The sequence below is a fragment of the Stegostoma tigrinum genome, chromosome 4 (genome assembly GCF_030684315.1).
Source record: "Stegostoma tigrinum isolate sSteTig4 chromosome 4, sSteTig4.hap1, whole genome shotgun sequence".
In the NCBI taxonomy this organism is placed as follows: domain Eukaryota; kingdom Metazoa; phylum Chordata; class Chondrichthyes; order Orectolobiformes; family Stegostomatidae; genus Stegostoma; species Stegostoma tigrinum.
Window position 1 is genome coordinate 113,862,807 of NC_081357.1, and position 26,551 is coordinate 113,889,357.

At 37.6% G+C, this 26,551-nt stretch overlaps 1 protein-coding gene across 4 annotated transcripts in view; it reads left to right on the top strand.

The window, feature by feature from the left end:
• kidins220b (kinase D-interacting substrate 220b) overlaps positions 1 to 26,551 on the top strand; it is a 136,225-nt gene that overhangs the window by 105,547 nt on the left and 4,127 nt on the right. The window contains exons 22-30 of one of the 4 annotated variants that reach the window (XM_059645604.1): positions 194 to 356; positions 3,544 to 3,722; positions 8,207 to 8,430; positions 9,492 to 9,608; positions 10,606 to 10,662; positions 19,480 to 19,494; positions 21,234 to 21,371; positions 22,462 to 22,560; positions 25,789 to 26,022. In XM_059645604.1, coding sequence (XP_059501587.1) covers positions 194 to 356; positions 3,544 to 3,722; positions 8,207 to 8,430; positions 9,492 to 9,608; positions 10,606 to 10,662; positions 19,480 to 19,494; positions 21,234 to 21,371; positions 22,462 to 22,560; positions 25,789 to 26,022 — 1,226 coding nt within the window. The remainder of the gene's footprint in view (positions 1 to 193; positions 357 to 3,543; positions 3,723 to 8,206; positions 8,431 to 9,491; positions 9,609 to 10,605; positions 10,663 to 19,479; positions 19,495 to 21,233; positions 21,372 to 22,461; positions 22,561 to 25,788; positions 26,023 to 26,551) is intronic. The other 3 variants (XM_048531791.2, XM_048531792.2, XM_048531793.2) reach the window with 3 other exon arrangements.

Sequence of the window (26,551 nt, forward strand, 5' to 3'; positions counted from 1 at the left end):
CTAGTTATGAATAAAAAGGTGTTGATGTGTTGGTGATTTCAAATTCATTGATCATCTGTGTCAAGAATTGTCATACAAATTTGTTTGGATTAGAATTTAAAATATTATCTCTAATTTTGTTTCAGTCATGGAAATAATTATGATCACAAGAATAACGCCTTTCCAAGACTGAGTTATTTAAATTTCATTACAGGGCGTTTGCTAAGGGCTAACCAAATTTGTTTCAATTGGGATCGGCTTGCCTCTTGGATAAACCTCACAGAACAATGGCCGTACAGGACCTCTTGGCTCATTCTATATCTGGAAGAAACTGACAATGTTCCAGATCATCTCACCCTGAAAAATACCTATGAAAAGTAAGTATTTAATGCCCTTTGTACTTAAATTAATTGCCCATTTCAAGCATACTTCGCTTAGAGAGCATATTTACTTTTATGTACTGTTATCACAAATAGATCCTTTTTCAAAAACAGGAATTGCTGGAGAAATTGTTGTTTGTTTGTGTATTTGTTTCAGATCTCCAGCATTTCAGTTTTTTTGTTTTATTTTAAATCCTTTCTCGGCTTTGTATCATTCTGTTCTAAACTTTTTGATTTAATTTAGTTCTAAGAGACTGTGTGTAGTAAATTTGAAAAATTAATCTTTCACTTTTAACGTCTCTACTTGCCACCTTTTTTTATAACCTTTGTGATTGAAACATTTACAGCAGGAATTGATCCCCTAAGATTTAGGATCACTGTGGGTGAATTCATATTCCACTGCAGTGTAATCAGAGTATCTAGAAATTCAAATTACTGTCAGTTTAGGGAGTTGTTTATTTTTGTAATTGATCCTTGAGTTCACATGTTCTTTTCATTTTTGTAAAAGGCCATGCGATCCCCACTTTTACTGCAGAACAATTACTTCAACAAGTAAAAATATTAATGCCATTGAGTTCTCATGTCATTCACTTCCGGGTGGTGATTTGGAAATTTAAAGTATCTTGTGCTCTGGAAAACCCACTGACTCTGAAGATGCGGTTGTACAGGATAGAACCCCGATCATTGGACTCTGATTAAACTTAATATTAAGTCTGCTAATTTTCTAAATCTCTCATCTCAAAATATTAGGGCCATGTTGCTTTCCGTGGATGTGAGAGTGATGTTTAACAGTTGATGTCATTGTAGACATACATGTATGTTGCAAAGCAGCTGTCATGGGTGATCATCTGTATTGTTGCATTATTGAAATCACTTCCTTATGATTCTTGGTTTTTAATCTACAAAAAACATAGCACTTTATCAGTAGTGGATGCACAGATGGATTTTTGTTTGAAGAATTTGTTTCATTTTATTCAGCATTGAGATACATCTGTTAACAATGAAAAATAATTGAAGAACCTGACAGAACACATCAAGCAAATCTTTGAACTGCAATAGAGTTTTGCTAGAGAAGGAGATTGAAGTTTAGGGAATCAGAGCGAATGATCAGTAACGGTGTAATTGAATGGTGTAATGGACACACAGAGCTGATTGCCTATGCCTGGTCACATGTTCCTAACCTGTCCAATGTTGATCATTTCCTGATTCCCCATGCATCTTTTTTTCTTACTGTTCAGTATACTTTTCCTATATTTCTCACTCACTTTGTTATTGATTGAATTGAAGCAATGTTTAAAAAGCTTAATTATCTTAGCTTTCATGCTAAAGATCAAGCTTGTGGTACTTCTTTAGATGACCAGGTCGTTGAATATCGTACTGCAGATGTCATCCAACTAGAGTATGATACAGTGCCATCTTAACTTAGTTCAATATCTGATGGACTATTTTAATATCGAGTTTTGAGAAGATTTGTAGCTCAGGTTGAGGTTTTGGATGTGAGTTTGCTCGCTGAGCTGGAAGGTTAGTTTTCAGACATTTCATCACCATTCTAGGTAACATCATCAGTGAGCCTCCGACAAAGTGCTGGTGTTATGTCCCGCTTTCTATTTATCTGGTTAGGTTTCCTAGGAACATAACACCAGCGCTTTGTCAGAGGCTCACTGATGATGTTAACTAGAATGATGACGAAACGTCTGAAAATTAACCTTCCAGCTCAGCGAGCAAACTCACATCCAGAACTATTTTAATATGTTGGAGATTTTGAAGGTTTGGAAAATTTGAGATTGTTGGAATTTTCTGTTTTGAGGGTTATGGTAGCTCAGTTGTGATATATGTTCAAGTTTTTTTTCAGATTAAAATGGTTATGGGATAGAACATAAAACAGAACTTTACAGCGCAGTACAGGCCCTTCGGCCGTCGATGTTGCGCCGACCTGTGAAATCAATCTGAAGCCCGCCTAAACTACACTATTCCATTATTACCCATATGTTTGTCCAATGACCATTTAAATGCCCTTAAACTTGGTGCGTCTACTACTGTTGCAGGTAGGACATTCCACGCCCTTACTACTTTCTGAATAAAGAACCTACTTCTGACTTCTGACTTCTGTCTTGTATCTTTCACCCCTCAATTTAAAGCAATGTCCCTCGTGCTAGCTATCACATGAGTCGTTTTGGAAAAAGGTGAAAAATGTATAAGCTCAGTGACGTCATTGAATGGCAGAGTGAGTTCAAAGCGTTGAATAGGCCACTCCTGCTATTACTTCTGTTCTTAATCATTTGCTGGTGAAATGCTTGCATACTGAAGGAATATTTATGAAATTTTTTGTCTACTCCATGTGATATTTCTAATCGACTTTTTTCAGTATAGACCAGTAAGGCTGCTTGAGCTGTTTGTAAAGTACTAAAACCATGAAGAATGCACAGCCCTCAATCACTTTGTGCTCTCAAATGTGATGTAGCTTGTGGTTGGGGGCACAGCTGATGAAGAGTTTTTAGCCTGCCCTATGTGACATATCAGCTGAGAATTATTCAAATTCTTTAGAACAGACCTTTTTTAGCAGTTTAATTATTCTTATGACTAAATTTCTTTTTGGCCCTGAAGAACGTTCTTAAAAAGAGCTGCCATCGATACTTTGTCTACCATCATTACATTTTTTCTGACTCATGAATCAAAAATGAAATTGATATTTACTAGACAAATTGAGAGGGAAAACCTATTAAGGTTATAATGTACATTAATCTTGTTTCAGTTTTTGAATTTCTAAGTGTCCGCCAAAAGGATCTATCTAACCTGCTATTTTAGGATTTATTGATCACTTAGTACAACTTTTGAAGAATTTTAGATTAATTTTGGAAATTGAATAAAAACATTGAACCATACTGAAATTCAGTGCTAACTTTGTGGGTTTCTGGTTTAAAAATGGGAGTTAATCTATCTAGAATTTGTTCTAGACAAGAATATTGCAACACTCTCATTTCACTTAGCAGTTGTATTTTAAATAAAAAAAATTGAAAATTGATTTCATTTTTAAAAATTCTGTTCTTTAATCTACAACTTTTCAGATTATTGAGATGATGCAAATAGCATGCTTGGTAAATGTTCTTTCACACGGCGTAACATTTCTGACAATCTATAAATAGGTTTTTTAAAATTGTTCAATAATATTTCTTATTATCTTCAGAATTTCCAAAAACATACCAACGACCAAAGATGTGGAGCCACTTCTAGAAATTGATAGTGATATTCGCAGCTTTGAAATTTTCCTATCTTCAAGAATGCCCATTCTTTCAGCTCGTGATGTAAAAATATTTCTACCATGCACAGTGAATCTGGATCCTAAACTGCGTGAGATTATTGCAGGTGTGTACTTTTCAATTGGGGTAGTTATTATAGGCCAGGCTTGTGAGCCAGAGTCTTTTGAGAGCAACTTGTGGCTTTTCTATAGCTTACTTTATTTCTTTGTCTGTCCTTCTGACCTGAATTATGCTTCAATAATACACAATTTTCATTGGAGAAAAGGAGGAGGAGAGGGGACCTAATTGAGGTATACAAGATAATGAGAGGCATAGATAGAGTCGATAGCCAGAGACTATTTCCCAGGGCAGAAATGGCTAGCACGAGGGGTCATAGTTTTAAGCTGGTTGGTGGAAAGTATAGAGGGGATGTCAGAGGCAGGTTCTTTATGCAGAGAGTTGTGAGAGCATGGAATGCGTTGCCAGCAGCAGTTGTGGAAGCAAGGTCATTGGGGTCACTTAAGAGACTGCTGGACATGCATATGGTCACAGAAATTTGAGGGTGCATCCATGAGGATCAATGGTCGGCACAACATTGTGGGCTGAAGGGCCTGTTCTGTGCTGTACTGTTCTATGTTCTATGTTCTACAATAACAAGGAATATCCCACTCTGAATTGACTTTAATTCTGTTCCTAACTGGTTAATATATTTATCTTGACTTAATACAAATATTTACTGATAGTAAGGACCAGTACTGGCCGGCCTTATTTTAAAAAAAAAGAGTAGGCATCCTAAACTTCAGCTTTGTAATCAGCCTATGTACAAAGTACACAGCATACAATCAGGGGGCAGAAATAAGCCTTGAGCCTGCTTCGCCTAGAATTTGATTGTAATTCCAGATCCATAGGCACGTGTACCCTGATAACATTTCACTCTCTTTTGCTTACTAATAATCAATCCTCCTCTACCTTATAAATATTCAAAGACGAATCAGAAAGAGAGATCACATCCAGAGTGAGGCATAACTTGAGCGAGCATAGATTTCTAAGATTTTGGTGCTGAGGGAAAGAATTTGTTTTTTAAATTTATTTTTGGTTTGTAGTTTTAAACATCTTTGGAACAGGATAAATTGAAGCCCAGGGATTAGGGGCCCAGCATATCATTGGACCGTGTGATGGCTCAGTGATAGCACTCTTGCCTCAGTGCCAGAGACCCAGGTTCGATTCCAGCCTTGGGTGACTCTGAGTTTGCACGTTCTACCCATGCCTGTGTAGGTTTCCTCAGTTGTTCCTGTTTCGTTGCACAGTCCAAAGATGTGCAGGATGGGTGGATTGGCTGTTTAAATTGCCTCAGTGTCCAGGTTTGTGCAGGCTGGGTGGGTTAGCTACGGTAAATGCGGGGTTACAGGGATAGGATGTGGAGAGTGGCATGATCTTCAGATGAACGGTGCTGACCTGATTGGCTAAACGGCCTCTCTGCAGTGTAGGAATTCTGTGATTCTATGAAAACCATAGTTCATTGATTGGTAATAACTGTTAATTTGAAAGCAAATTAGACCAGATAGTCTGATTAAAGGTAAATAGAAGAAATATTTTACCGATTAAAATGAAAAGACCAGTAGGAAACAGACTAGAGATGCAGGACCAGGCAGTTTACCTGCATGCTGTAGGAGTTGATGGACCCCATTTGTGGTCCGTAGTGACCAAACTCTAGCAATTGTTTGTTGTTGAGCACCTCCAGCTCCCTGTGACCTAAGATGGACGGGGAAGAGTGATCTTTAACACTGTTTCGAGTGGTAGTCACACCCCCTTAGATTAACTATCTCAAATTCGACAAGTGGTCAGGGAGGGGGTAGGAGTGGCTACAAGCAAGGCAAGGAGAGAGATTCAGGAGGTAGTGCTGCAGGAGCCTCAGCCATTGAGCTCCTCAAACAGGTTTGAGATTCTGGCTCCCTGTGTGGACGAGAGTTGGGTACTCGGGGTGTGTGGGGGGGGGGGGGCGGCGGTGGGGTTGGTGCAGGGGTGGGGGGGGCGGGTGGTGTGGGGTTGGTGCGGTGCGGATGGTTAAACTGACCATAGTACTATAATTCAGTGAGCCATTCAAGAGGGGGCAGAAAAGAGAAGTGTAGTTGCAATCAGAGATAGTATAGTTAAGAGAATAGACACCATTCTGTGTGCCTATGATTGAGAGTCCTGAAGGCCGTGTTGCCTGCCTGATGCCCTTGTTCAGAATATCGTAGCTGGGCTACAGAGGAATGTGGAGTGGGAGGGGAAAGACCCAGTTGTTGTGCCTGCATAGCTAGTTGATATAGGTAGAAAAAGAAAGCAGTTTTGCTGAGGAAATATGAGCAGGAAGAGGCTAAATTAAGAAGCAGAACCAACAATGTACAGAGACAATCAGAAAACTAATAGAACGTTGCCCCTCATTTCAAGGGAGTTGGAGTATCAGAGCAGGTAAGACTTGCAGCAGCTTTACCAGATGCTGGTAACACCACAGTTGGAATTCTGTGAGCAGTTTTGGTTCCCTTGTTTAAAGAAAGGTGTTTCCATTAGAGACCTTTCAAAAAAGGTTCACGAGGGTGATCCCTGGCATGGAATGTTATGAGCAAAGGCTAATCAGGTTGGGACTGTACTCACTGGAGTTGAAAAGATTGAGACATGAGCTCATTGAAACACCAGGATTCTTAAGGTGCTTGACAGGATAAGTGCTGAGAGGATGTTTCCCCTCATGGAGAGTCTAGGACCAGAGGGCATAGTTTCAGAATAAAGTGGCACCAATTTAAGACTGAGGTGAGGAGAAATTTCTTCTGAAGCTTGAAAGTCTTTGGAAGCCCTTACTGCTAAGAGCTATGGGAGCAGAGTCCTTGTATATGTTTTAATTCTGAGAGAGACTCGGTTGATCAGGAGGGCAATAAAGGGTTACAGGAAAAATGCAGGAAAGTTGATAGGGGGTAGATTGGATCAGCCATGATCCTATTTAAAGGCAGAGCAGGCTCGAGGGGTCAAACCGTCTACTCCTGTTTCCATTTCTTATGGACTTCTTATTTGTTTAGGGTGAGTCTCCGAGAATGAGAAAGTAAATTTACCTCATCTCTTGTTTTAAATGAGTGAACCCTGATTTTAAACAGTGATCCCTAATTCTAATCCTCTTTTCAGAAGAAACTTTCTCATCACATCTACCATGTCAAGGCCCCTCAGAATGGTCTGTGTTTTAATCAAATAAGCTGTTACTCTACTTAACACCAACTGCTTATAATCTGTCTGTCCAATTTTTCCTCATGTCCTAGAATTTGCCAATTCAGGTTTTAGTCTCTCAAACCTTCTCTGAACTGCTTGTCACAAATTTACGTCCTTAAATATGGTTACTAACACTACATACGTGCTGTAGGTGTGTTCTCATTGGTGCTCTATATAACTGGAGAAATAACCTTTGAAGTGTTGTAAACAATCATTTGAATAAGGTCATTTTAACTCTCTTCTAGTTTGGTCTGCCCATCTGGGCTGGATTTCCCATATTTCATCTTTTAAAAAGCTGAAATCTGCATTAATAACAAGTCAATACATATAATTGCTCCATCACCACATTTCACCACTTTAACAGCAGATTTTATTTTAGTTTGATATTGTTTCTAACAAAGGGCAGTAAAATTCACTTATCATTGCAGCATTCATGCAATAAAGTCTCCTAATTTATATTTTTATTATTATTTTGAGTTTTTCTATATTCCATTTATGAATAGATATAGGCTTGTAAAAGAAATGAAAGACCAACTTGATTTGAACTAGACATGCACAGGTCTAATAATTCAGGCTATTAATATACTTTTGAAATTCTACCAAATGCGTTTTTATTACTATAGAAAACATCAAACCAAATATCAACATGCCAAAACGGGACAAATTATTTTCTAGTTATTTGCAATTTATTTGTTAAAAGAAACAAAATTGTGGGTGTTTTAATCTCATTACGATTGTCTGTCTTGAATTTTCTCTGCACACTGTGGATTTACTGAATTCCAAGACTTTAATTAAAAAAAAAACTAGATAGACATTCCATTTCAGAGAGAATGCTGCACTTCTGGAAGTACTGCCCATTGGATAATTAAAATAGGCCTGAGTTTCTTAGGTTAACATAACCAATCCATGACACCAAATGGAGGAATATCAGGGTCATTACCTTCAGTCTCCTGGTCAATATTTCTCATTCCAAAGAGGACCGTTTCAAAAAGAAATTGAGTATTTTGTCATTATCACATTGTTGTTTATGGGAATTTTCTCAGCATGGAACAGCTGTCTTGTTCCCTGCAACATTGTTACAATGTTTCTGTTTCACTGACAGTGATACTGAAGTGCATTATATAACTACAAGTCTTATTTCTCTTCTGTCTGCTGGAAGTAGTCTGACATTGGGCACAATTAATCATTGGATCTCAGGTAGCATGAGCGGTAATTTCCAGAAGTTGGAAATATGGTTTAAAGTTTTAAATAGATATCTCATGCACGGACCACTTGTACTAGTTCACAAAACCTTTGGGTTTGTTTTGGCTTGCTGAATCTGTGTTTGTGAACCTTAGTTATGTTTAAAAAAAGGTCTTTGTTCAACGCCTGCAGATATCCGAGCAGCTAGGGAGCAGATGTCCACTGTAAATATCACCGGGATTCCTTATCCTGCACTACCCTTTCAGGAAGCTCCACCTCGAGCTGTGTCAGTGTTCAGCCAGGCACCATCTGTCTGCTCCTCCTCAGCTTCTTTCAATGGTAATGTAGTATCACCGCAACATCCCAGCAGCTATTACAGTGGCATGGTTGGACAGCAGCATCCGTTTTATAATCGGGTAAGTAAACTAAAATCTACTATCACCTAGATGCAAAATGACTGTGGGCATGTTAAAGAGAAGTATTGAATTGACCCTTTCAACATTTCCATATTGCCATACCCCCTAATTAATTTCTAACCATGTGTTACTTTTGTTTATTTTAAGTTTCATTAATCATTGATTAGGGTTTGACAAGTAAACATTCTACACATATGAAAATGAGATGTCATTTGTCACAACCAGATAAGTCCACAATGTGGTCAGTGAGCTGTAGCTTAATGTAGCTTCTGTAGGCACCTTTTTAATTTGATAATGATACATGTTAAGTAGACCAGCAGTCAAGCTTTCATTTAAAGCATAGCTTATTGTCAGGTTATTGCCAGAAGTTACTTAGTGATAACGTTATTGACAACCGTTTACATATTCCAAAATTATGACAATTAAAGGAAAGACAAAAGACACTTTATAAGAAGGAAGCATCAATAATTATCTTTGGTACGCTGTTAGAGCCCGTTGTTTGAATTCCATGTTTCTGCAGCAAAGTAGTTAACACTTGGATTCAGACGCAGCATTTGAGGCTGCTTCTGTAATTGAATAGGTAGCATTTTCTGTACAGGACATTTACTCCAAATTGCAGATTATAGCAGGGAGAGAGGGAAGGTTCCTGACTTCTGATCTTTATAATGTAGCACTTTTGGCTCCCCATAGTGGTTACATTCTAGGTCGCTCACATGCTTTGTCATTCTCAGAGAGTGTTTCTTCTGTGATGCTTTAAGATAGAATCTCACTTTGCCTGGGCAGCTTGCCTTTGAAATCGTTTTGAGCTACCTTTTGTATGCCACGTCAGGGAATGTGTGTCTAACCCATACAGAACTGGCAGTGGTATAGTTAAGTGACTTGTAACTTGCCCATTTACAGATTAACTTTTTAAAAATTGAAGCATATAATTTTTTTCCCCAAAACGTACCAGGCAATAACTGCACAATCATAACACATTCCATAGGTTGTGTGTGTGTATTTTTTTTTGTGACTTCATTTGATTTTTCATTGTTTTCTTTTCACCTGTTCCTTTCCCGTAGCCATATTTTGCCCCTCCTATTTGTTACGTGCCAAGGCAATACTTTGGTAGTTTGCAGCATCCTGTCTCGCGTTCATCAACTAAAACCAGTTTGTCGAGAGAACAGAGCAGTAATCTAGTAAGTATTGCTAATGGAATAAAGTAAGAGGAATAAAGGAATATAGTAGTCCGGAAATGGAGAATGAATTTTTATTTTAAATTCAAAACTGTGTCTGTGAAACTTTACTTCTGTCAGGCATAGTACACGTTTACAAAATACTAATTCAATACTATATATTAATGAAGCACTAATTTAAAAAAAAAAGCATTGTTTCTTTGTTTTCACCAAAATAGTATGTTTACAAGGTAGTCATGCTTTGCTTTCTTGGAGGTTCCTTGCCCCCATTTTGGTTTTACACACAAAAAATTATTTTTTTAAATGAACGCTAATCCAATTTTCTACTTTAAGGCTCTATAAAAATTTTGTGTTTTTGTTTCAAACTGTTTGCCCTTGGATATGAGCAATTAAACCAGCAGTAGCTGTTCTTTTAAAGTTGATTACTCACTTTGACTACCTAAAATATGATATCTTCCTGTATTTAATCATGAGTTAATAACTTAACTTTGTTTGGGTTTTGTGTGCCCAAACGATTGAGAAAATGTAAACTAAACCAAATTATTTTGGAATATTGATTCTTACAGTTAATCACAGCTATTATTTTGTATGAGAGAACAGTAACACGGTTTACTGTCAAATATATGAAGTAAATATAAGTTAAGTAACATGCTGCCAGCCATTTGTTTTCAATAATGAAGGATAAAAATTGCTTCTAAATTACTAAAAAAAGCAATAAAATCCAGTCTGGCTGTATGACTGTCAGATTGACATCTTTGACCACTTGAATACTTTGGCTTGCCATTTCCTGTATTTGTGATATATAAGCATTCTGTGCTTTCAAAACATCTATTATTTACAGAATGATTACTTAGTTGAATTAAATAAACACTTGTTTATTTAAGCAATTGCAAAACACAAAACCAATTCACTATCTTGCATGCTGTGCTGATGAGAGGTGTACGTTATTTTCTTTGATTTATTTGTAATGTTACCAAAATTTTGACTTTGTTCTTGTCAGGAGGTGATCGAGGAGGCTGTTGATGAGGGGCTTCCTTCCCCCACAGACACCTCACTGGTAATGAGTAGTCATGTGGTGTGGAGTTGTAGCATCTCATTGCTTCTTCCACTGTGATGATACCTAACCACTTAGAAAGGCCTTTTGGAACAATATTTTCATTTTCTTCTTCCCTGTCTGTCTCTGGTATGGTTTATGTGGTTGTGGTGTTGACCATAATGTTGTTATTCAAATCTTTTGCAGCCTGAATCAGTCTACTCATTTTGTCAGGTTAGTTCATAGAACTAGACTTTACTAAAACCAGCTTCTGGAAAAATATTCTTGCAACCTAAGACTGCTTCAAGGGTAAATTGTTATCAGTACCATCCCAGGGGTTGTCATTGGCTCATCTAGTTCAGTTTTTAGTCATATTAATGCAGCTAAAAGAGCGGGTCAGAGGCTAGAAATCCTGCAGCAAGTAACTGACCACCTGATTACATAAAGCCTGTCTATTTACAAACCACAAGTCAGAAATGTAATGGAATACTCCCACTTACCAGGATATGTGCACCTCCAACAACACTTAAGCTTGACACCATCCAGGACAAAGCTCATTTGATTAGCACCATGTGCACAAACGTTCACTTTCTGTACTACAGGTGCAAGTTATTAGTAGTGTACGCAGTACAACAATCTGCCAAAGCTTTTTAAACAGCACCTTCCAAACCCATGACCACTGCCATCTAAAAGGACAAGAGTAGCACTACATGAGAAGACCACCAACTACAGATTCCCCTGCAAGCCCCTTGCCATCCTGACTTGGAAATATATCTCGGTTCCTTCAACATCACTGGGTCAAAATCCTGAGATTCCCTATCTAACACATCACGGTTCTATCTAGAGCTAAAAATGGGCGTCACTAAGAGTGGGAATTTCCATTATTAAATTTGCCAACCAGACTAAAGCACAAGGTCAACATCTTGGAACAGTTTATAACCACACATTTTCAATGCAAGGAATAGGTTAAAAACTGCAACCTATCTTGACGTTGAACAAGTTCCACTTAGTGGTTCAAGGCAACTTGAGCAGATAACATTCCTATAGGAATAGATTAGAGATGGGTAAAGGGGACCCCCCTGGCAAAGGTGCTAGGCCACAAAGGGTGTATCTGCAGCAAATGATAGATGAATCAGCTCAAGACTAGGACATTGCTGCCTTCAGTGTTGTGAGGAAACAGTAGATATGGCAGTTGGTTGGCTGCAAAATTGTCTCATCAATGTCTTAGATCAGTAACAAGTGCGTTGCTTTCTGATATGATAAAAAGAAACAAACACATCATGTTGGAAAAGCAAACACAAATATCATACTAAACATGCAAAATGCAGTCTTGTACATGAATGAGCTTTAATGTCAAAATTGAAGATTCTTGTTCCAAGGAGCACCACTAATGAGACAAGGATTGACTTCTTGCTGGTAATTTGCTTATAATTCTTTGGAAATTGACTGTTTTGCAATGCCTTGCTGATGTGCAAGAGCATTGACCATGGATGACTATTTGGACAGTGTCATGCCTTTAGAGCTTAGTACTGTACTCAAATAATAATCACATTTACATACATCGAGAATGGCTCCTAAATATGTCACTAGACTTGTAAACCAGGAGTTGCCTTTCTTGACTTCAAGACACAGTGGCAATCTAATCAACAGACTGCATCCGGAGAGTAAAGTAGTGAGTCCTGAAAAGTATAAGCCTGTCAGCATATTACAAATCCTATTTACCGTATTCTCCTTTTCAAGTACATGTCATTTTTTGTATGAAATAAAAACAATGCTGGAATAAACTTAGCAAGTCTGATTGCTTCTGCAGAGACACTGAAGAAGAATCATATCTAACTCAGAACATTAACTCTGTTTCTGTTCCCACAGATGCTGATAGACCTGAGTTTTTCCAGCACTTTGCTGGAAATCTGAAATCTGAAGTGAATACACATAATTTTGCTTTTATTCACTTTTACAATATTTTCATATTTGATACCTGCTGTGACTGTGGAGGTGGAAGAAGGATTGAATGTTTTAAGGTGGTGGATGAAGTGCCACTCAAGCATGTTGCTTTTTGGTGTTGTGCTTCTTGTGTTATTGGAGCTGCACTCACTAGACTAATGAACATTATTCTACCTCATTCCTGACTTCTGCCTTGGAGATGAATTATACACAGAACAATTCCCAGCTTCTGATATGCTTGTGTAGTTGCAGTATTTAAATGGCTGCCCTAGTTCACTTTCTGATAAACGGTAACTCCCCAGCATGCTGTTGATGGTGATTGTTTCAGTAATGGTAATGCCATTGAACGTCAAAGGAAGATGGTTTTCTCTTTCATTGGCAATGGGTTATTACCCAATGCTTGTGTAATGTGATTGTTACTTGCCATGTTTTAGCCTAAATCTGAATCTTCTCTGTCTTGCTGCCATGCTTCACTATGTAAAGAACTACAAATTATACTGAACACTGACTGGCCATTAGCCTACCTCTCTACTCTGGGCTTAGCATGATAGGTGGTTACTGATGAAGCAGCTACAGATGGTTGGGTTAGAATATTATGATGTTTTCATCTACAATAGTATAGCTAATCTGTGGGTTGTCAGCAAATTTGTATCGGCAGTTCTTTCATCTCGAATAAGTAGTGAATATTTGAAGCTTCCGAAACTGATAACCAGTAGAACGGTTCCCCCATTAGTTACATCCAGTCAGTTAAACCATCTGCCATATATGTCTGTGTCAATGACACACAAACCAGGCAGCAGTCATGACCCATAAGGACTGATTGTGTTTGAAAAAGTTTTGCGAGACTCAAGGAGAAACTAAGTTGTCTCAGAAGAACACCAAATGCAATGGGGCCAGCAAATCTTGCACCTTCCCATTCCACTGTTGTCATCTGTGACCAGTTCAGCAAAGACATCAATGACAGCTGCCAATAACAATTAGCCCGGTCCTTGCCTTCTATAACTCAGCCAGTCTACTAAACAGGGCCCACATCCCCTTCTATCAGTTTGCTAATACTGTCAAAGAGTCTTGTGATGATATTGATATCTTACTCAGAATTCTCTTCAGATTCCCTTTTTAGGTCTCATGCTATTTGTTCTGACAGATATGAACATATTAATTAGGAGCAGGAGTAAGCATTAGGCCCTTCAAGCCTGTTCCACTATTCAGCACGTTCATGGCTGACTTGAGTGGGGTCTCAACAGGGATGCCGAACCCTGAAGACTACTGGCTATTAAACCTATTTCCCTCTCAGTTTAAAAATATTTAATGACTCTGCCTATATTGCTGTCTGAGGAAGAGAATTCTAAAACACCCAAATCTCAAAAAAAAAAGTTCTCTATTTAATGGTAGATCCCTTATTTTTAAGACTATGCTCCTAGTTCCAGACTTTGCTTTCCCTTGTAAGATTGTTTCAGCATCTACCCTGATTGAACACCTCAAGATCTTAAATATATTAGCCTTCCTATAAAAGCCGATGGGGAAAGTCCTGACTGTCCAACCCTTCCTCGTAATACAACTCCCTTTATCTCAGGCATAGTTCAAATGAATCTTTACTGAACTGCTTCTAATATTTGTAGTTCCTTAAACAAAAAGACCAACACCATACACAGTGTTCCATATGTTGTCTTACCATTGCCCTGTTCAACTATTGTAAGCCACCTCTTTTTATATTCCATTCCCTTTGCAATAAATGACAGTGCTCCATTTGCCGCCTTAATCACTTGTTGTACGTGCTTATATTAATTTTGCATGCACCAGAATACACCTTTCCCTGTGTACCTCTGAGTTTTGCAATGTCTGTCCATTTAAATAATACACTTTTCTATTCTACCTGCCAAAGTGGGCAAGTTCACATTTTCCTTCATTACACTGCATCTGACAATTTTTTCCCACTCACTTAACGCATCTATAAGACCTTGCAAATTTTTATGTCCTCTTCACAACTTTATTTATGATATCCTTTGCTTGGCTTTGTATTTCTGCCATTTATCAGGATTTGTGCGTTTTTTTTGTGCAAGTTTTTTAACATTTGGTTTCATATTTATCTTACTGGTCCATGGTTGTAGTTTTCTGACAAGAGCAGCCCCTGGTTCTTGTTCTGTATTGCATGATTTCATCCAAATTTCTACCACTGATCATATCTCATTTTGCACATTAACAAATTTGTTCAATTTGCAATGGACACTGTTTGTCTCATTCTGTTGAAGCTGGCCTTATCTAAATCTAGAATCTCATTAGCTGGTTGCATTTTTCCCCTCAAATGCATAAAATCAATCATAATGATTACTATTCGTTCAGGTATCAAAACGCTAACTAGTTTTGACTCAATAGGTATCATTAAACCAAAATGACCTGTCCCCTTAATTTATAGAACGTACTTTGCAGAAGACTGTCCTGAACAGCTTCAAAAAAATTCTGTACTTTTCTGCTTAACTCGTGTGTGAAAGTTAAAAGACCCCTGTTTAAAAACACTGACTGCTACATCCTTTTTTAATGTCTGCTGCTTTCTTCTCATGTATAACCTGAATCTATACACTGGTCCTGTCACTGTTTTCAATACTTTCACTCCTTTTAGTTCTACCTGTAAAAGCCTCCTGATTAAATTTCATCTTAAACATGAAATGGTGGTGCTCCTCCACCAGATTCCCTTGCCTTCCTGTAGACTGTATAAAGTGCTATATTCAGTTTTTCACCCTGACCATTTTGTGGCCATGTCTGTAATGGCTGCTGTGTTTGCATCTCTGATTCAATTAGTTTGCTTCTTATGTACCAGTCAGTTCTTAAAGTGCCTATTGTGACCACACCTGTCCTCCTGGTTTACTATAATTTCCTCTCACATTATTGCTTGTTTGCCTCTGCTGATTTAATTTACAACTTTTAGTTTCCTATTACGTGTAGCGTCTAACTTGCAATGTCTGCCTATTAGCAAACTGCACTCTCTTATTATTTAAAGTACATTTTTCCTGCAGTTGCAAACCTCATTTAATAGTTCTGAGTCTGTGTTGGTAATCCCAGGTTATCCGTGTTTTAGAATATCAGTATTGTTTCTGTCATTGCCACCTTGTTTGTAGGCAGTCATCAGACATTACTTTATGAATTCATGTTTGGGTTTATTGGAATTTAATCCAAGAAATGCAAAATATGGATTCTTAACTGGTACAACGTACTTTACTTGGTACACATTTGATTGTGATTAAAAGTTTTTAAAAAGGTTTGCAGTGTTTTTTCATAAGCTGGTTTTATATTTCAAGTTAGATGACCTCTGTGTCTGCTACATACCTGCATTTATAGGCTTCCAGTTGTTTTTCCACCTCTTACAGAAAAATCAGTATATTTGTACATTAGTGTGACAGTAGTGTGTTCAGAGTTTTTTATAGGATATAATTGTAATTGTATTATTATTGAAAAAACTAATTGAATTGCAGAAATTACAAAGCACAGGTGGTAACTACTACTTATAAAATCAGTTTGCATTCAGTTTCTTGGTGTAAACATGATATTTAACTAGGAAGTGCATCCAAGAGGTCTAATTTATTAAGGTCTGGTACTTATTGGAACTCTTATGGGCCTAAGACTGTTAATGAGTTCATAGGTGAGTTTATTTGAGTATTTCCAAATGTTTCATTCTGCTTCCTTTTGGGAGAAAGCAAAAAATTATCTTTAAAATTTTTAAAAGATGTGGCAACAAATACAGGTTCCTCAGTACATGAAAAGCAGTAAAATAAATTATGGTTTCTACTTTCAGTAGCCTGTGTTAGAAGTTATGCTAATGATTCAATTAGGTCAGGATCAACTTGGTTAATTAACAATCTCTGTCCAAGTTCTCATAAAAAGAGCAGTTATAAGACTGGGGGATCAAAGAGCCAACATCACGTGTGGGAATTTATCCTGGCATGAGTTGTTTGGGAAAGGCTGACAACAAGATTTTTTAGGTATAATTAAATTAGCGAAGGATAGTTATTTGGTATTACAAAACTTAAGATTTTTCTTTGGTGGGGAAACATGTCATGCAGTCAGTTTTTTTTTGTCTTGAACCTATTAGGACAGAATTGTGAGTGTGCTGAATTTTAAAGGGAACAACCACTTTCACTGCCTCTTTCTCAAGCAGTGTTTTATTTGTAAGCAGATGAGGCATCGCTGCATTCTCCATGGTAAGGAACAGTTGCCCTGCAAACCTCTGTTTAGCTGAGTAAGTCACAATGTCTAGACTTTGTACTTTCATCTGCAGAGTTTGTCTTTTGAAAACAGAATGTCTGTCTGACAGTCTGTGAATGTATGTAGCTTCTAACAAGCAGATGTAAGCCACGTTTTGAACCCATACATATTAAATTAGTTGCTACTGTAATTCCTAGTATAATCAGGATTCTTTTTAGAAAGTGTTAACTAATCCAAAAACAAACCAATGTTGGACACAGGCTGGTTGAGCTTGGCCAGTACCGTGTGCTTTTTGTAAACAGCTAAGGGACGCATTATTAGTTTCCATTCACCATTTGTTGGAAGCTGTGTCCTATGTACCTGGGACCACACCAGCACTGAAATTCATGTGCTGTGTTTGCCATAGGCAGAACATAGTTTTGGTTTAACATCAGCATCCTGTTAGTAGAGAATACTTTTTGCTACTATATAGTGTGATTAAAGCATGCTTCACTTTTGTTGAGTTTTTTGATGCATCTTGTCTGATGGGGGCTGGGTACTTCCTGGTCCCAGAGTGGTGACTTTAAGCCTGTTAATGAGTGTTGCAGTACATAGTGAGCAGTGATCTGATTGAGAGAGCCATTATCCCCCAGGATTGATTTGATCCACTCTGTTTCATTCTCAAGCTTACACCTTCAGCTAATGGGTTGGGCCCTATTTATAAGTTACTAATAGGTCAGTTTTATACCACATGGAGCTATAAGAATCCCGACATTTATTCTTATAGTGGACAGTAATGGAAAATCCATCTAATTTCTCAACTAGCACAATGAGTGAAGGGAGCTTGTTAGACTTCTTCATTTCAAAGGTGAATTTGAGTGCAAAATGGATGCCATTGAGGCGTGTAGGACAATTCTTCCATTTAGCTCAAGATTTCAAATTTAGCAAAAATATCACCTATGTATTGAAAATATACAAGGGGAACGAGGGTGGTTGTTCGTCCATTTGAAGATGAATGCCTTGTGGAAACTAACAATATTGTGGCAAAATCTGGGGCAAAAGATTTCCTCTGGCATCACCATCTACTTGGGTGTACACTATTTAAAGCTGAAGTCCATAAGTTCAAAAATGCAGATTTGGATAATAGTGATAAGACCAGATCGCTATCTCATATTGACATGGCACAGAGTTCTGTGGTGTACTTAGCAGCACATTCAAGTATTTATGTGCAGGTCCCTGTCCTTTGTAAACAGTAAAAATATGTGCAGACATCATGCTTTTTCAAGTAAACGACAGCTTGGGAATAACTGTTCCATTCTGCATTCCACATGGTAATGCCTCAAACAATCAGGTGACATGCCAGGTTTGAATTTAAACATAAGCTTGGAGGAATAACCTGGTTATTGGAGTGTTCGCCTTCACAAGGCTTTGATCGATTACCTTCCTTTTCCCATCTCAATGAATTTCGTTCTCTTTGAAATTTGCTACTGTTTTGAACCTGTCTTAATAAGTACTTAGGATTTCAGCATTTCACTTTTTTTTAGGCAATACACAAATTGTATTGAAGCATTTAAACTTGAGTATTTTGCCAAGTTTTGTATAATTCTGTGAATCATTTTCTCCAGTTTTAATTTTAACATTAATTTGTTCGCACTTTATTAAATTTCTTTCAGCCAGAATTAGTTTTGCATTTTTCCTGCCTTTGCTTATTCCAAATTTCTCCCTGTGAGAAATTAATAAATGCATATTTTTGACTTCATGATGGCATATTCCACATGCTGACTGGATTTTAAACTATTGCAATGGCATTGATTGTTGGCAACGTATGAATCATTCTTTTTCCATTCGTAAAACTTTTCAAAGGCTCTTATTGCTGGAGCTGCATTAGTGAAGATCTGTTTAGTATATCATTTCCATGCAAAGCTACAAAGCATGTTTACTTGAGTAGTTTACTTCCAGTGCATAACCTGTGTATATACAAGTTGTTATCATGGTTCTGCTGAAAATCTTTTAAAAATTTTTTTGATTCTAACAGGCGCTTTACACTTGCTTTAAAAAGATTTTTCTAATGTAATATTTTATAAAGTTGTGATCTATTGATCAATTGCCTTATAATTGCAGTCCAGTTTTTTTATGAATATTAACCCGAATGGGATAAATTTTAAGAATTGAACTCAGCTTAGACTTTTAAGTAACATACAGCTCCGATTACATGCAATTTTTTGTTTATTTATAACATTTATTCTTAAAATTTCAATCTACACAATGGCCAACTATCATTGGAGTTTTTGAATTTTCTTAAATTGAAAAGAGACTGTAGGCTCCAGACTTGTATTCAATGGACAGTCAAGTACTTAATAATTCTGAGCTTTTTTGGGATATATTTGAAAGCCTCAACATTTGAGTATCTCTTTTGTGATTGAAACAGTAATGTGTTTAAAGATAACCTTCAAAGACGAACATTAATATGACAGACTTCTGAAAAGATGTCCTTTTGAACCTGTGTTTTTGTGAACCAGCAAGCTATGTTCCACTACTATTATGGAATGAGTTGACAGTAAAGAGGAATTTCCACTTTAAATAAATAAAAAAGGAAATGGTTAACTGAGGAGCATTCTAATTATGAATTTTTGAAACTTGCTTCCTTGGAAAGTCCTTTCTATTGTGTTTCCTTGACAAATTTTATGTCTGTGTCTCTCCTTCCTTTTCCCCCCCATGCAGCTTGAATTAAAACAGGTACAATAATAACTCGGTCTGCTCCTGGAGTGAAAATCTTTATGCAGCAGCCATCTTTGCTGCTGGATTCTTAAAAGTTTGCATTATATTGCCTTACCAACCGCTGATGATCTTTAGATTAATGAACCCTTTGCATGATGTGATTTTAAAAAGTGCTTCTTTATGTTAGTGACATTCTAATTTCTGGAGGGTAACATATTGCTTAAACTATTTGGAAAATCTTCATATTTTGGATACGTTATACAATGTGAAAAATTATTTAGATATGATTACCAGGTAATGATCTGTAACCCTTTTCAAAATGGTTGAAAGATGTTGATAGTGACCTTTTGATGTTATGATATTTGATGATAGTTGCAGACTATCTCCTACTTCAAACCATGCTCTGGTGGTTGGAGATGCTTAGACAAGATTAATTTTTAAGAAGATTTGATTGGATGCTATCTCTATATTTCTTGTATCCTAAGTGAATGGATAGAGGTCTGAGAGCAAGCCACCCATTTCTGGCTGTACTTGTGTCTTGCTCGAAAGAGAAAGTTGGAAGGAATGATATTGGAGGATTCATACTCTCTAGAAAAAAATGTAGTTTATTTGCTACTTTCTAACTTGCAATGCTTGAGCATGATCTATTAAAATTGTTTTGGCTAGTACTAATTTTTTTTTGCTTGTGGGCTTGGAGCTTGATAACTAAGTTACAGGATTTTCTGTACATATATGCTGTGTATATTACAAAGTGGACTTTTCTAGATCAAATGATTGTTAGAGCTATGTAGTGTTCTTTTAAATATTGCTGGACAACTAATTGGATGATATAGGTAAGTGTAATAATAAAATTTTTAAATATAAACTTAACCCATAATAATGGAATTCTGTGACCATTTTAGTCATTTTAACTTTTTGAATAGACTATATCGGCCTTTAGTTAAGGTGGAAATAGTAACTACTGTATAATTGCGCTTTCAGTTGCCATTATTTAAATCTCTTTTAAGCATGACATTTTACATTGAACAATATGTACCTTTTTTTTATTGAGGTAAGTGATATCAGTACTTGGATGGCCTTTCCGTTTCAGGTTGCTGATGTCAGTATTGAGAACTCTCAAGTGAAATATGAAAGAGTCATTTGCACGCTAAAGTTCTTTCCATTTTGCACCATTTTCAGCAACCTGACAACTTCAGGTCTGCAGGATCCTCAGAGAGGACAGTTTCAGTTTATCAGTCTAGACTAAATTTGAGTCCAAATATCGGGGGTTAAAGGACACTATTAATCCACTTCAGTGTAGAGTTTCTCATTTGATTTTCCTGCTCTTGATCTGCCATCCTTCAAACAGTTCATTCACTGCCCGAAACCTGTTTTGCTTTTAATGCTGTTACTGCACTTTAATTTTGTGCCCTTGGTTTAACAGCTTTGGCTCGAGTATAAGATTTGCAATTTTAGCTGAATAAGAAATGTTGATCTAAGAAATTTGAATTAAAGTGGGTAATACAGTTTTCTTGCTCTAAAGCAGTCTTGCCTGTAGAGTTATTAGCTGTTTTGTATCATCTACTTAAAACTTCAAAGCTTTCAGTCTGTTTGTCCATTTTTAATATGCAGTTCAGTTTTAGTAACTTCATATTAGATTTCTTCATGTATTTATAATAAAAGAAATATAACCTAATTACCAATAACCTTTTGTGTAATTTTTGAAATGTTATTTAACTCTAAACTAAATTACATGCTTGTTTTTTTTTGCCCAATAGGTGGGCAATTCCATTGCATCAGCTTACACTACTGCTCCACTCAGTTCAATGAATGTGGATGCTATTTGTGAAAAACTTAAACAGTTGGAAGGAATTGACCAAACCATGGTGTTTCAGTACATTTCCACTATCAGAAAGGTAGGAACACGCAATTATTAAGTAATGTTTCATTAACTTCACAGGACATGAGCCTTTAATTTAATGGCAGCTCCAAGTCAGAAAGTACAGGATTCCAAGCCTCCTGAAGCTCTCCTGAATCAAGTGCATGACTTTTTGGTATGCGTAAATTTCTGTCACCAAAATAACATTAACATTAATGATCCTATCAATTGGCATTAAAAACAATTCCTATCCATTAAAAGAGTGTTCAAGTTAGAATCATACAATGGTTGCAGCATTGAAGGAGGCTGTATTTGTGTCTGCTTTTTGCAAGAGCAGTTGCCTTGGTGTCACTCTCGCACTGTTTCTCCATCGCCAGTATTGGCATGTTTAGTTGTTATTAAGTCTACAGATCCTTCCACTGCTTCGCATTGCCCTCCAATGGAAAAATGTGAAGCTAAAAAAAAACACTCAACTGGAATGTTGAGGGAGGATCATTCGACCCAAAACGTGAACTCTGATTTCTCTCCACAGATGCTGCCAGACCTAATGAATGTTTTCAACAATTTCTGTTTTTGTTTCTACTAGAGTTAATATCTATTAAATTTGATGGTGGTGCTGCAATATATTGTAATGTGACTGATTCTTGAGTTGGTGCTTTTAAGAAGATGAGAAAATAATTGAGATTTGGAGAGCAAAAAATTTTTGTGGATCGTTTTCAAACCACCCAGTAGCTTGATATTGTAATGCTGCTCAGTAAATTCTCAATTTGTTTGATAGATTAAATAATTAAAGAAGGGAACAGTAATAAGCATTATTGCACCATTTGGAAAGAGGTGAATTTTACTTGATGAAAGACCATTCCTGTACGCATCATTTTATTGTTCCCAGAGGTCATGGGCTTGTGAAATGGCAAACACACGAATTAGCCGTGCATCTGATGGGTTGCTTTTTATGTAGATTGTCTGTATAGTAATACGTAAATGTAAGAAATCACCATTTAACGCTTTGTCTTTGCTGTATTTATCTCCCACCTTTTAATTGCAATGCTGATATTCGAACTTGGACATACTGTTTTTATTACTTTTGACTGAAGTTTTGACTGATATTCTATTTTTTTCAAATTCAGGCAAACATTAATGGGAGGGTATTAATTCAATGTAATCTGGATGAACTGAAGAAAGAATTAAACATGAATTTTGGTGACTGGCAACTTTTTAGGAACATGGTAGGATGAATTTTTGCTCCATTATCAATGTGTTTAGGATTATTTTTGTGCATTAATTCTGTGTTCCAAAAGTACATTCATGAGTGAGTGAATACACTGGCAAAAGATAGCAAATGTATGCAAATATAATTGTCTTCCCTCGCGATAAGACAGTTTCTATGTGTTGGATGTTTATTGTATATTAAGTATTATTCAGGTCAGTTACCCATTATCCATACGTTGGAAAACCAAAAAGACTGACAAACAATAGACAATAGGTGCTGGAGTAGGCCATTCGGCCCTTCGAGCCAGCACCACCATTCATTATGAATCGTGGCTGATCATCCACAATCAATATCCTGTTCTTGCCTTATCCCCATAACCCTTGATTCCTCTATCTTTAAGAGCTCTATCTATCTCTTTCCTGAAAGTATCCAGAGAGTTGGCCTCCACTGCCTTTTGCGGCAGAGCATTCCACATACCACAAGAAGTTTTTCCTCAACTCTGTTCTAAATGGCCTACCCCTTATTTTTAAACTGTGTCCTCTCTGGTTCTGGACTCACCCATCAGCGGAAACATGCTTCCTGCCTCTAGAGTGTCCAATCCCTTAATAATCTTATACTCCTCAATCAGATCCCCTCTCATCCTTCTAAACTTAAGTGTATACAAGTCCAGTCGCTCCAATCTTTCAACATATGATAGTCCCGCCATTCCGGGAATTGACCTCGTGAACATAAGGTCTTTTCAGTAGGCCTGAATGTACCTGTAGTCAGAGTTCTGAAGGGGTGGGGGTGAGCGGAACTTCACATTTTAAGTCCTTTCAAGTTAAGCAAAAGAGCTTGTTTGGACTATTGTGGATCCAAGGAATGAAAGTACTCTCTTTCTGAAAATCAGTTGGCCCTGAGGCTTTCAGGAAAAGGATTCCCAACCTGGCTTTCTGTCTATGTTCCCACATTGTTTTCTCTCTCTCAATGTTGTCCTTTTTCATCAAGCTCAGTGGGTCTGGACGTATTTGGTTCCATTCTTGCACACACAGTTGTAGCCAGAGTATCACCTTAATGACTTCTGTTCCCACTTTCACAGTGTTACTTTTGGAGACCCCTAAGGATTTATCCGTTCTGCGTCCTACTTCTGATCTTCAAGCTACCCTCTCAACATCATCCGAAAGCCTGTTAAGATATGGATAGCAGTTGATGACACCTTGCTCTACCTCAGCAGCACCTCTTTTGACCCCTTCTCTATCTTTAAAACATTACAGTCTCTGTCCAAAACTTAGTACAGCATGAGCAGAATTAATGTAACAATATATCGTAAAGACTAAGCTACCAGCCTTCATGACCACTACAGACACTACTTCCCAGACATCAAAACCATCCCTTTCTCTTGACAGTTGTGAAGTTGAACCAGCCTAATGTATTTGACCTCCAAGATGAGCTTTCAACCACACAATTGTGCCATCTTTAAGACAGCATACTGACAAATTAGTGAAATTGCCTAACTCTGTCTGACTAGATTAAATAAGTTGTTTTCTTTTCACCACAGTTTTCAGTGCTTTTGAGTGCTGAGAATCTAAACTCTGGAATTTCCTTCCTGAGCCTCCTTGCACCTCAATCTCCTATGACACTAAATCTTTCCCCTTTGGCCAAGCTTTTGGTTATCTGACCTACTATTTTCTTTTGTAGCTTTTTTTGTCATGTTTTGCTTGATACCTCTCGTGAGATGTTTTACTGTGTTAACAGTACTATATAAATGCATGTGTTGTTACCGTTTTATGCAACATCATGTTCACAAATGGATGTGAAGTCACTTTGTTACACTCAGAATCATGAGAATCCAAACAGTGTGAAAGCAGGCCATTCGGCTCATTGAGTCCACCGTCCCTCTGAAGAGCACCCCAACCAGACCCACCACCTCTCTGTAATCCTGAATTTCCCATGACTCATCCACCTAGCCTACACATCCCTGGACACTATGGGCAGTTTAGCATGGCCAGTCCACCTAACCTGCGCATTTTTGGACTGTGGGAGGAAACCGGAGCACCCAGAGGAAATGCACACAGACATGGGGAGAATGTACAAACTCCACGCAGTCAGTACCCTGGCACTGTGAAGTAGCAGTGCTAGCCACTGAGCCCACCCAGATGCCTTTCTTTGGCAGCTTTTTTTATGCAGCAATCTGAGATTTACCTATTTCACTAGAAAACCAACTCTTTTCTTAGTCGTCACAACTGACACTGCCAAATGAACATGGAAACTGTTTAGACGCTATTGCTTGTGGACCCACCATATGTGCCAGTTTTTTTATTTTCATTTTGCTTCACTTTTTGCTTCTTTTCTCCTCTGTTCAAGAAATGCAATTGCTTTGCTATAATGTTTCCCTCCTGCCGGAAAATTCTATTTGTCTCTCACATTGCTGCTCCTCTTGCTTCTGTTTCTAAGTATTCTACTTGGATTGAACATTACTAAGCAAGGACATTTTTATCGTTAAATCCTTGAAGGAAAACACTACCAGTACACTTCACATGCTGTTATTGTGTTAGTCTTTGTCTGCTAAATTAGACCAGCATTTTATAAAAAATCACTTTCTGAAGATCCTTTTGCATTTGTTATTTGCTTTTTTTAAGCTGTAGTAGGTTGTATTGGCTTTGTGATTTGATATGCATTTGTGCATGTTTTATATAACAATCTTGGAAACAAAGGAAGATCTGAGTAAAGTGATAATGGGAACTGCAGATGCTGGAGAAATGTGGAGCTGGATGAACACAGCAGGCCAAGCAGCATCTCAGGAGCACAAAAGCTGATGTTTCGGGCCTAGACCCATTCCCCCTCTCTGATGAAGGGTCTAGGCTTGAAACGTCAGCTTTTGTGCTCCTGAGATGCTGCTTGGCCTGCTGTGTTCATCCAGCTTCACACTTTGTTATCTAAGATCTGAGTAAAGAGCACTTTAAAGTGATTGTTCTTCCCTTCATGGCATTATTGTTAATGAAGTATTAATTGCAATTTTTCCTGCTTCTTTTAAAAAAAGGACTTCTTTTGAGTCGGCAGGGAAAAGAATTGCTTCGCACGTCACAAAAATCTAAAAACATTAATGATAGGCCTGTTTTGTGAATGGCTTTGTAATTTAGTTTTGTAGGTATTAAAACTGAACTTTCCATTTAAATGAAATATTTACTACATTCCTGTAATAATTGAACATACTGTATCCCAATGAGTAAATAAGTTATTGCATTCTTTGTTTTTGTTTCCTTAGGTGTTTGAGATGCGCCACTTGGATTCACAAGTACTTCAAGAAGAAATGAGAGCTGCTGGAGAAAATGCGCCAGCACAAAATTCTGCTCTTCATGTAGCAAATAGTGATTATGCTGGAAACTCTGAACTTCCTGGGCATTCCTCAAAGGAAACCTTCAGCCTAACTTTCAGCTTTGAGGAACTGAGAGCTGTTGATGTTGAAGAACCAGCACGACATAGCACTTCTAGTTGGCAGGTTAGTAGTGGCACCATTGAGTCATTTAAAGTGTCGTAGCAATTAAATGAATGGACCGCATGCTGGTAAAAAAGATACATTGTGCAGTTGTGTGAAATAGCCATAGGGCTGTACAGCATGGAAACAGACCCCTTGATCCAACTCGTCCATGCCGACCACATATCCTAAATGGATCTAGTTCTATTTGCTAGCATTTGGCCCATATCCCTCTAAATCCTTTCTATTAATATACCCATCCACATGCCTTTAAAATGTTGTAATTGTACCAGCCTCCAGTACTTCCTCTAGCAGCACATTCCATTCACGCACCACCCTCTGTGTGGAAAATGTTGCCCGTTAAGTCCCTTCTTAAATCTTTCCACTTCTACCTTAAACACTTGCCCTGTACTTGTAGACTTGCCCCACGTGGGGGTAAAGACCATGGCTATTTACCCTATCCATGCACCTCATGATTTTATAAACCTCTGTAAGGTCACCTCTCAGCCTCTGATGCTCCAGGGAAAATGGCCCCAGCCTGTTCAGTCTCTCC